Genomic DNA, 11,746 nt, shown 5'->3' on the forward strand with positions numbered 1-11,746 from the left:
CGTTTTAGGAGGGCGTGGACAAGTCTGAACTTTTATAAAGAATATCTCTGTGGATTTTAGACTTTAGTCTTTGCAACTTTACAGATCTTCTTTATGCACCAAGAGCTTGTAACACTCCAAAGACAAAGGAAAAATTGAAATCGCATCATATGACCCCTTTAATAGTTCACAACATTACTGTTTTTACTGTTTCTGATCAAATGCAGCCTCAAAACAATCTTACCGCCCCCCCAAACGGTAGTGTACATTATGAAAGATAGCCATTGCTGTTTTACTTCCATATATTTGCATACATACACACTCACTGCTTTGATATGACCTAATAAAGTGTTTCTAATAATGAGCTGGAATGCAAAACTCACCTCTTTCCCGAAGGTTCCGGAACAGCTTAGATGTTCCTTTCCACACTGGTGTGTCCTACAAGTTTGTCTTCAGACATAATGCAACTATTAAAACTGTTTTTGTACAATGTTAAGAGCTAACATTTTTTAATTTATTTATTTTTTTTGTAATACTACAGTGCATCTCATCCTCATGGACTGCACCAGATTTAACCGTTTTTGCTGTGAGATGTTACTCCACTCTTCCACCAAGACAGCTGCAAGTTCTTAAACACCTGTAAACGTTAAATGTCTCAAGGACTGTTCCACAGGTGCATGTGCAATAATCATTTTTGGCTCACAGAACAACTACAAAAAATATATCGTTTGTTTAAAGCCTTTATATTAAAGATATGTAAAGCTTATTTGGATTTAATGAAATGATCTTTAAAACACATAAAAATAATGAAATATATTCGCCTCCTGCTACTCATACTCAACATTTGTCAAAACATGGAGCAAGTACAAACAATAGGGATTTGCAGGTATAGCATTAATGGATGTCATTCTTTTTGTAGAAGACTATGCCTGTTGTGTTTACTGTGGAACATTATGACATTTATTCTATCAAAACATGCACTTCAAAGCCCGGTTTGAATCCAGCTAAGTAAATACTAAGCACTTCTGTTGCTCTCTTGCACAGCTTTGATCTGATCCATTAAGACCCATTAATGACTTTTGTTTCTAATATTTATTCATTAGCATGCTGACAATCCATTTATTAGATTAAGCCCTAAACAAACACACCATTTAATTCACAATGATGATTTAATTAAACATTACATAAAGATTTAAATACTTTACAGAAATGCTGTTTTCTGTGCACTAAAGTACTGGGGAGAAAGAAGCCTGTCATATTTCCCGATTGTTGTTTTATCATTTTTTTCCCTTATCTAAATAAGTAAAAGGACACCTAGACATCTCTTTCTTGCTCATGTGTAAGTCGCTGGATAAAAGTGTCTTCTAAATGAATTCAGTAAATGTACAAACGCAATGATCTGAGGTAAGTCTATTTGTAACACGTTAGATTAAATGGTTTGAGAAGACCACATTAGTTGATTTGAAGACCATCAAGTACTTCCATAAAGAAAGATATGCAATTATTTGCCCAAATAAATATGTTTAGTCATTTTGCAATTTGAAGTAAGTTCATCTAATTAGATTTGATTACAGCTTTGCAGTCTGTTGCTGTTTGAAATATAATTTTAGGGTTTAGATGGAGCACATGTTCACATCAGAAAATAACATGAGACTCACTGCGGGGTTCGCTCATGGTGACCGACTCGATGAAGTTCTGAGGAGTCATGTACAGCTGTCCCTCATACTCCACTGAGCTGAAGAGACGGAAACGATGCTCATGAGACGACATGTACACGTCACTTTCATCAAAATCAAACAGTGGAGCCTGCAAGAACCAATGACGGGCAATACAATTTGTTAATATCTCTATTTTTCAAAGCCATTGTCTTTATCTCTGTAAATTCATGAATCACAAACTAAAAGGTTAGTGTTGAATGGCTAATTATTATTTGTTGTGAAACTGTATTTGTTCAGTCAGGTTGAATGGATGATATCTCTGAAAGACATCAAAAGGTCAATAAAAGGCATCATGTTTAATTGTTATGCCCTTTTGTGTCATGAAACTGAAGATTTTACTGGTACACTTGTGCATCATTGCTATATGGCACAGATTGATAACTGAATCAAAATATCTAATTTAAGATATAGATATTAAAATACTAAAATATTTAGATTGTATTTATAACTACAAATAAAATTTGAAACACTTGAATGAATTTTAAAATAACTTTTTAGAAGCATACAAGCATAACATAAGTATGTATTTAAATAACACTTGAAAAATACATTGATTTTATATGTACGGAAACATAATCTTTTATGTCCATGCATTAGATTAAGTAAAAGAAAAGTTTTATTTAATGTAGTAACAGGCACACACAGGGAATGGAAGAACTTGAACTGCAAAGTTTCCACACCAGTCAGGAAAACATTTAGTTACTAAGTGGAACAGTCAGACCAAAACATCTGGCAGCCCATGGAAACCAAACCTGACTGTCTGCCAAAGGAACAAAAATCCCAAAAATATGTTTATATGCACGTGCCAAAGAATTCTGTACTTAGACATGACAGCTCAACGCTGATAGGGTACAGATTACTGTTTGACAGGCCTCTATGATACAGCACAGATAGTACAGATAAGTACATAGCTGTTTTATCCAACCGTAACGCTCGGATATGTGATCTGAAACGTGCGCGCAGTCATTTCAGCACCATGACCGAGGAAAGCGCCCTTCTTCCTGCTGCAGCATCACACAAACGCGCATTGGCATCCAAGCGTTATGACTGTTTGTGTGCGCAAGCAAAACAATTCACCAAACTCTACAGCATGAAAGCCTAATAACAGTGCACAATCCCTGTCCGACTAGCAGTTGCATAGATTTGACGCCAGGAAAAAAAGCACTAATAGGAAGCAGTGTTACGTGGCACTGAGAACAGTGGGAACAGTCATACCTTCTCCTTGGCGGCTACAGCGGGTAGTGAAGGCAGCAGAGCCCGACAGCCTATTCCATTCATCGGGGCTTTCCTCCCTCTGAATCCGCACATTTCTGAATAGTAATAATACAACACCGCTCCTCCGGCCGCAACGCCCACAGCAACTGCTATTCCTCGGCGTATGCATCGGTTATCCTTGACCGGAGAACGAAAAAGCGCATTCCGTGTAGCTGACGACAGCGACAAACTCCTAAATATGACTCCTAGACTGCGCACAGCGGCCATTGTTGTAGGTATGACAGAATTTGTGCAAGATTCTCGAGTTCTCATGCATTCATCGCGAGATGTGCTGCTCCCTCACCGGGATTACCCAGACCAGAGAAACAGCAAGTCCAATAAAGTATGCCAATTTACATGAAAAATGTACACTATGAACCCCTCAAAGGATGTCTAAAGGTGTCCAAAAGGTCGGGGTATGTATGCGTAAGTATGCGTTTTAAATGAAGTTATAGATATTACAAGTTATAGAAGTTATAGATATTACAACCATAGCAACACTCGTGCGCTTTTTCTTTATGTCAGTTTACGGTACGTCGATAAGACATAAGGGATTTTAACTGTATTATAGATTTACATACAGGCTAACAATTATCATTTTTGTTGAGCAATACGAAGCTGAGATGTAAGCTAATGTACTGCACAATGTAAACAGAAATTAAATAAGTCTACTGAATAATTCACACACTCTGTACAAAGTAAAGTTCTGGAAAATCACATATTTGAACATTCTTTTCAACCTTCTCATACTCAGACAATTTTAACATCTATTCACACATAGCTAGTTCAATCCCTATTGTAGTGTTATTACGCAAATTAGTTTTGACACTTATGCAGTCACTGAAGTCAAATGCGCACATCTGCTTTGCACTGCTAGGATCCTAAAGTCTGATCAGAGACTATGTGGTGCTTTTGTGAAAAACTCCTATGACTTGTTTTAAGTTTACCCATGCAAACGGTCAACGTCACACGAAATCTGGCACATAACTGACATCTCTATTGTAAGTGATCGATCCACTGCGTCTGTGGATTGATCCTGCTCAAGCTGACCACATTGATTTTGGTTTAAGGTATTTTTGGAGATCATAAATACTAATGAGCTAAGGGGAACGACGTGGGAGAACGTGTCCCTTGAGAGAACCGTTGATAAATCACCTACGTGGAAGTGATCTATCCTCCAGAAAGTAGCAAAGAAGGGGTTTGGCACTTAAATGTTTCTAGATTATTATACTGTTTAGTGCACCATATATACATAAAATTGTATTATAGCCGATTGTATTTACAAATATTACATTATTACTGTATATTTTATAATAAACATAAATTAATGAATGAATAAATAAATACATACACACATACATACATACATCAATGGATGAATGGATAAATGGATGGATTAATAAATAAACATTATACAGTAAACAAAAATACATGGTCTCCAAAGAAAAGCTCAGTATAGTAGGCCTATAATAGCGCAGTCGATTGCGCATTTTAAAAAAAAATTTATTAATAAGGTAACATCAACTCCATACCTAAGTGATCTTTCATGTAATATCTTTGAGGCATGTTCTTAGCTGTTGGGCTGGAAAATTTCTATATCAATCACTCATAGTATCAACGATTTGCCATCAAACAGTTCGTTTGCTTTGTGTTAATGACCCTTCTTTTGTGCGTAATGAATCTTTGATCTCTGATATCTTTGATACTTCATCTCAACTCATGTTATGCTGGAACTGTTCAAAGGCACTTTGACATCAGTCAGAGTTGACAGTGCAGTGGTGGCGTTTGCACAGATGTGCAGGTTGTTTTGACTTTTCCTTCTTCGCTTTTTAGGTCATATAAATTTACACCTGGCTAAGGCAGCCAAGCGAAACTTTAAATCTAAGTATGACAGCAAGTTTTTAGAAATAAACTATGCTATGTTTCACAAAACAACAACAACAACACAATTTCAGTCTTTCAATTTAAGATTTTATAATTCAGCGTAGCCTAATACTGGCCGTTTCTTTGCTATTAATTGTTCAATTCACTGGCGATTTCTGAGTGAAAATCGTTTCTACTACACTATTTTTTTTTCAGTGTATAAACCAAATAGCAAATCAAGAAGAAGACACTTTTTGGCATACTACTGACGACACACAACATACACACCTTGAAGTCTTGTCTCTCTCCCTCTCTCTCTCTCGTTCTCTATCGAGCACCGCCCCTTTCTTTTCCTTTTTTCCTCCTTGGCTTCCACCTGCTTCACACTAGAGATTCGCCAGAGCGCGTCAGTGCGCGTAAACCCCGGGGAACGGAACGGATCGGTACACAGTGCGCATCCCTCTTCTTCATCCAACTGCACTTTTCTTTTCCTCGTTGTAAAGATTTGTACACTGTTCTCCACAATGCTGCTTTCTGCACTTTTATCTTAATCCATCAGTGGATTAAACGCGTGGATGCAGATGAAACCGATCATCAAAGAAGACCGAAGAAGAGGATCAAACGATCAAGGAGCTATGTTTCAAACAGTCATCTATAAAGGACTCGATTAGCATATGTCAAGAGGGCATTTACATAAGGGCCATATTTAGGCTGGTGTCTCAGAGCAGAGCCAGTCACATCCAGAGAGCACAAGAGGAGAGAAGCCGCATAAGCTTGTGTGCTGGAGTGCGTAAGAGAGAGTATTGGATACACAGGGGACCGGAGCAAAGGGGAGTAGCCTGGAAGGTCGAGAGAGCATGTGCTAAAACCAGAAGAGAGAGAGAGAGAGAATCGGATGTAAACACGCATTGACTGTCAAAGCCGCAAGCAGTGACTGCGCAAAACACTAGGGAAAGAGAAACCACAGGGGTTCTCCTCAAGGTAACTTTTCTTCGAGGGTCGGTTATGGGTGCAGTCGGCGAGCTGGTGGGCAGCTTCTCTCACGGCTTGGAGAGCTTTGCGCACGGGTCTCATTTTGTCCTCACGCCCCCCGGGGACTCCGGTGCTCTGATGAACGAGCACCTCGTCTCCGCCGAGCGCCTGTCACGCAGCACTTCACCGGACCTGACGCATCTGAAAGGGATCCTCCGCCGGCGGCAGCTCTACTGCAGGACCGGCTACCACCTCGAGATATTACCGGACGGTTCTGTGCAAGGCACGAGAAAAGACCACAGCAGATTTGGTAAGTATTATTCATCGTTGTTTCATTATTATTATATAGTCTATGCTGCTAGCACACTATAATAATAATAATAATAACCACACAACACTGTGTATTTACAAGCATATCCACAACACAATTGCACATGCAGTTCACTTATGTAAAGAGACTGACCAGTGATGATTATTTTAATGGTAAACTCTGAAATCAAATAAAAAACATATTATATGCATTATGCATATTTTAATAACGAAATTGCTGACTATTGGTACTTATGTAATTGCACTGTAATGTAAAATGTGATATTATCATGACGACAGTGATTATTATTATTTTCATAAACCTAACTGTCATACTGTGCTCGAATAACATTATAATATAGCAAAACACAGTGATTAAGTGTGAAAGACGTCATGAATTAAGTATAGGGCAGTTTGATGCCACTATTGCAGGTGCTTGTCCTGCTGTCTCAACTGGGAACTAACAGCTGTGCTTTTCTCACAGGTATATTGGAATTCATTAGCCTCGCTGTGGGGATGGTGAGCATCCGTGGTGTGGATAGCGGATTGTATCTGGGAATGAACAGCAAGGGCGAACTGTATGGATCTGTAAGTATAGCACATTTTCTTCTTACTGGTACTGTGCCGGCTGTATATTATTTTGAGTAATACAACAATTAATTTCATTCATAGCCTGGTCGAGCTTAACTGAGAGAGTGATTTATGGCGTAATTTCAAATAGCCTTTGGACACAGTTTATTCTTCCATTTGCAGTGTGGTTAACCCTTGCTTTGCCTCTTTTTCTCTTAGGAAAAGCTGACAGCGGAGTGTGTGTTCAGGGAGCAGTTTGAGGAGAACTGGTACAACACTTACTCTTCTAACCTGTATCGGCATGGCGAGCGAGGATCCCATTATTACGTAGCCCTCAACAAGGATGGGACGTCTCGAGATGGAGCTCGCTCTCGGAGGCACCAGCGCTTCACGCATTTCTTGCCGCGGCCTGTGGATCCAGAGCGGGTTCCTGAGCTTTACAAGGAGATACTAGGTCACAGCTGAAACCACTGAACCTTAAACCCAAACCCCCAAAAAAGCACCTGCATGCTCTTTATCTCCCTCGGACAAACCTGTCCCAGGAGAAAGCAGTGCAGACGGGGGCAAAAGAGGCCCCCTTTTGCGGGCCAAGGTTGGAGCATTAGCAGGAGATGGAAAGCCCTTGATTGGAGTGGCAGGAACCAAAGGTCTGGATAGTTCCTGAAGAACAGAACACTGTTTTGGATCCATTCACACCTGCTGTACGTAGGACACAAGGGATTTTGGATTAAAAGAGAGCACTGGTGGACTTCTTGCCAGAGAATGATGGACATCTACTACTACTACTGAAAATTCTAGAAGGCTTCTGAAGGAATTCTGTGAAATGCTTTTGAGATTTCATACTCTTCCAAACACTGGCATGGACAAGCAGGAGACAAACTCCTCCAAACATTTATCTTTAGGTCCTTTAATTTATGTTTTTTAAAGATATTTATTTTATATATTTATTTATTTTAAAATAATATTTTTTACAAGGATATATGCAAGATGTAACAGGACGTCATGAGAGCTTTATTTTCTACCACTATAGAGACGTGACTTCTAGAGATAGAACTACTGAAGAAAGTATTTTCTTATGAGTTGTTAATTTTCCGGATGTATGTGATCCACCTTGGTGTCCCCCCGTTTTTGTTTTCTCTCATGTCATTAAACCAGATCCTTAAGAGCCTGAGAATGTTCCAGAATTCACTGGGGAATTAAACAGTTCAAATGACTGCATTTTGTTGTGTCTGTCCTTTCAGTAGAAACATAAGGTCACCTGTCAGAGGTGAATGGTTATTGAATTTCTATTTGGAGAAAAAGGTCGACTTTTACGGAAACATAAGCAGGGACAGCAGGTGTCTACAGCTGTCTGATTCTCATTGATCCTGTTGCGGTGAAATGAAATCAAATGAGATTTTAATCGCCTAAAAGCCTAAACAGTTATGCTAAACAGTGCACGATAATACAATTTGCTAAAAATTTTCATTTCATGCTTCAGGATCTTTCCATTTCACTCTCTCTCTTAATACCCCGCTGTTAAATAGGCAACACAATGCTAACATTAAAACACAATCACCTAAAAACGATTTCCCCTCCCGTTTTCTTCCAAAGGCAACCTTCTCAAGTGACACCTTGGCCTGTAACTCTGGCCTGCGGGAAGCCCTTCACAAAGTGGCCTTTTCTTTTGCTAAGTGTCTTTTGAAAGCCATGCACTAGGAGCTTTCAAAGCTGTTGCAAAATGCAGGATTCTGGGATATACGTTTGCTTAGCCAGTGCAGGTGGAAGTTTTCTTAGCAAGCATGAGGTCATTTCAAGACAGACAGAGTCACGTGTGGTCTGAAACACCACAATTACGCTGACTGGCAAGTGCTTTGTGTTTTCCCATCTCTTATTTCTTTCTGTTTGATGCTTTTCACTTCCTTCCCCCCCTTATACGGTTGTGATTCATTGGCTTTGATGACACTCGATGAGCTGGCTGCCCGTCAATCTGGCTGTCTGTGAGAGTGAGATGACTGTATGTGTGTTTAAGGAAGGAAATTATACTTTTTAAGAAGTGTAAGGGGAGAGGTGGCTGTGGGGCACACATGCGTTTCCAAAATAACACTAGTATGAGGGCTCTCAAACACACTACAGAGAAATAGGGGATATGGAGAGCATTGTAACACTTTTTGTTTGCAAACTCTCTCACTTTGATATAATGTTTTGCCGTTTAAATTCTACAAATTAAAATAGTTTAGAAACATACTACATCTCTAAATAGTGTAAATGAGTGTCAAATACAAGTGCATTACTCTCACTATACTGGGGTCAGCATGGAACATAAAATTGTTGAAATCAAAGAAAACATACACTACCATTTAAGCTTTAAAAAAAAAAAAGAAATTTATACTTCTATTCAGCAAGGATGCATTAAACTGATCAAAATTATAATGTTACAAAAATATTTCAAATAAACGCTATTCCTTTAAATTCTATTAATCAAGAATCCTGGAAAAACTGTATCATGGTTTCCACAATATGTTAAGCAGGACAACTATTTTTAACATTAATAATAATAAAAAGAAATGTTTCTTCAGCACCAAATCAGTATTACAATGATTTCTGAAGGATCATGTGACACTTGGAGTACCTGGAGTAATTGCTGATGAAAATTCAGCCTTGCCATCACAGGAATAAACTACAATTTAAAATCTATTAAAATATTAAACAGTTATTTTAAATTGTAGTGATATTTAAGTATATTACTATTTTACTGCATTTATGATCAAATAAGTGCAGCATTGGTAAGGATAAGAGACATCTTTCAAAAACATAAAAAAAAAAAGAAAAAAAAAAAAGATTGGTATACATTAAAAGACAGTAGTGGCCAAAAGTGATATCTGAAGAGGATATTTCTCAATATTTTTGCCTACAAGATCAAAACATAATTCAAAAAACTAACTTGGTTAAATATTTAATTGTCAAAATTATTTGGCCAAAAAAAAAGCAAACTACATCTTATCATGGAATGAAATGAAAATGCACTGAAACACAAAGCTGACAGGAAATAAAACATACATTGAATACTAGAATATAATCAGTTATTAATATTTTGTTGGTTCTTCCTCGCTTTTGACAACAGCAGTCACTGTCCATGCCAATACAAAATAAGTGTTGCATGTGTTGTGAGTAATTTCTTTGGATGACACATTGTGTTATGATTGCAAATGAAACAACTGTGTGCATACATTAGATTTACACTTTTAGTTTTGCACAACCATGCAACATGCTTACAAAGTCCTTAATAATAAATGTTCTATGCCAGACATCACTAACTCTAAAAAGCAACAGTGCTAACTCTCACAATTGTGGCAAATGTAGCCTATAATCTTTGTGGTTCTATAATAAGCTGAATAAATCAAATGCAAAATTTCTTACTAAAAAAATGACATTAGGGTGAACAGAATTTTCATGATAGAACGATCCCTTTAAGGAATCAGATTACAGTGTTTCAGTTGTTGAGTGTATCTCAGCATTGTTTTTTTTATATGTTGAATAGCAGTGTGACAGAGAAATAAAAGGAGAGAGTTTGTCCTGTGTAAAAGTTCACAGCATAACTGTACAGCTTACATAACTGACATTTTGTAGGGTAGGAGTGTCTGAACTGTGTGTCTTTTCCCTTTTTGGGGGGGTGGGATGATACTTCTATTTGTGTGCGCAGGCATATCAGCAAGCTCTGTATGTTGTGTGATCTCTAAATCTCTGTGATGATGAGCCAGGGGTTCTCCTCACTGAGAGTCAGTCTGCCTGCACACAACCAAGCCTACAACACACACACACACACACACACAGGGGTTTTCCCCCAAGTAGAAACACTGCTACAGCTAAAGGATGTCGTGAGGCTGATGAGGCCAGATTGACAGATCTACTTTTCATTATTTTCACCTCAGAGAGAGAGAGAGAGAGAGAGAGAGGGGGAGATAGAAAGAAAGAGAGACACTATGTAGTCACATGTTTGTGAGAATGTGTGTGTGTGTGTCTGTGTGTGTGTTTGGACAGTTACAACACATGTGTTGTTCTAAGACAGGTGTTGAAGTGAGTGATCTTTCACCTGCATGTCTTTGTGGCTCAGGTAAAAACTGCACAGGTGTTCATGCGGCACGTCAAAGGGACACACACACACACACACACACACACACACATCGCTGATAATGAGAGAAGTGTCAGATTGTGGATACTTGAGAGAATTGTTATTCTGCTAGGTCATTTTTCCAATTGTAAACACAGAAATGGGAATATTAAACATTTTTGTTTGTAAATTTTCTTCTTATATGCAATGTGGAAGAATCAAGCTTTTATTTTTTTAGAGCTGTTTTAACATTTGGGAATTTGAAGACACTTTCTTAAGCATAATTCAGTTCTTTTATGTTGTGTTTTTTTAATCAGTCTGGATAAACGTCCAGTACCAAGTATTTTGTGTGAAAAATATAAATAAGAAAATAAACATAACATAAATGATGTTCAGACAACTTTATTCTTTCGATTGTATCTCCCAGACATCAACACAATTATCAGATAGAGACTTCTGCTTAAACCTTGTGCTTTTCAGATTCCTCTCCTGAGAAAAAGATCTCATATGTGTTTCTGAAAAATGTCACAAAGTGCAAAGACACCTGCAAGCCTGCAGTCACACAATCTTACATTTACTAAATTTCAGGTGAAAAATCTATAAGGCTGACATGTTAAATGCAATGTAATTGAGATCTCCAATATGCCTCATGAGCTTTGAAAGAGCAATGTCTTTGCTATAATAATGTATTCTTAAGAAAGCAGACTACAGAGAGAAAGTGAAAAATTAAATAAATGAGCGAGTTCCTCTTTCTGCCACAATGTTTGTAGATGTTTGAGGTTGACAAGCTCATTATAAGTGTAGTTATGTTCAGTGTTAACATAATCACTGTTTGTGCCTTCATATCTTCCAAGAAGGTATTAGCTGAACCACTAATTCATCTAGCGCGCACACACACACACACACACACACACACACACACACTTCAAAGCAAAGATACATGTTAAATCACTATGTTATTTATTTAATTAAATAACAGTTTTCTTGTCTC

The 11,746-nt window shown here is 38.0% G+C and overlaps 2 protein-coding genes across 6 annotated transcripts in view; one reads left to right on the top strand and one right to left on the bottom strand.

Moving 5' to 3' along the window:
- Positions 1–3,224, bottom strand: part of micu3a (mitochondrial calcium uptake family, member 3a) — a 27,889-nt gene extending 24,665 nt beyond the window's left edge. For 4 of the 5 annotated variants that reach the window (XM_016561864.1, XM_016561863.1, XM_016561862.1 and 1 more), the window contains exons 1-2: positions 2,913–3,185; positions 1,638–1,785 (exon numbers count right to left, since the gene is read on the bottom strand). In XM_016561864.1, the coding sequence (XP_016417350.1) occupies positions 1,638–1,785; positions 2,913–3,179 (415 nt within the window). In that variant the 5' untranslated portion in view covers positions 3,180–3,185. Of the gene's footprint in view, positions 1–1,637; positions 1,786–2,912 lie in introns of all 5 variants that reach the window. The other variant, XM_016561860.1, reaches the window with a different exon arrangement.
- Positions 3,225–5,777: 2,553 nt separating this feature from the next.
- On the top strand, positions 5,778–7,148 carry LOC107747399 (fibroblast growth factor 20-like). Its single transcript, XM_016561869.1, has 3 exons — positions 5,778–6,096; positions 6,580–6,683; positions 6,885–7,148. Exons 1-3 carry the CDS (start codon positions 5,820–5,822, stop codon positions 7,128–7,130), a joined length of 627 nt encoding a protein of 208 aa, XP_016417355.1. The 5' UTR covers positions 5,778–5,819; the 3' UTR covers positions 7,131–7,148.
- The last annotated feature ends 4,598 nt before the right edge of the window (positions 7,149–11,746 follow it).

Source organism: Sinocyclocheilus rhinocerous, unplaced genomic scaffold, assembly GCF_001515625.1.
Source record: "Sinocyclocheilus rhinocerous isolate Xijiao unplaced genomic scaffold, SAMN03320098_v1.1 scaffold829, whole genome shotgun sequence".
Lineage (NCBI taxonomy): Eukaryota > Metazoa > Chordata > Actinopteri > Cypriniformes > Cyprinidae > Sinocyclocheilus > Sinocyclocheilus rhinocerous.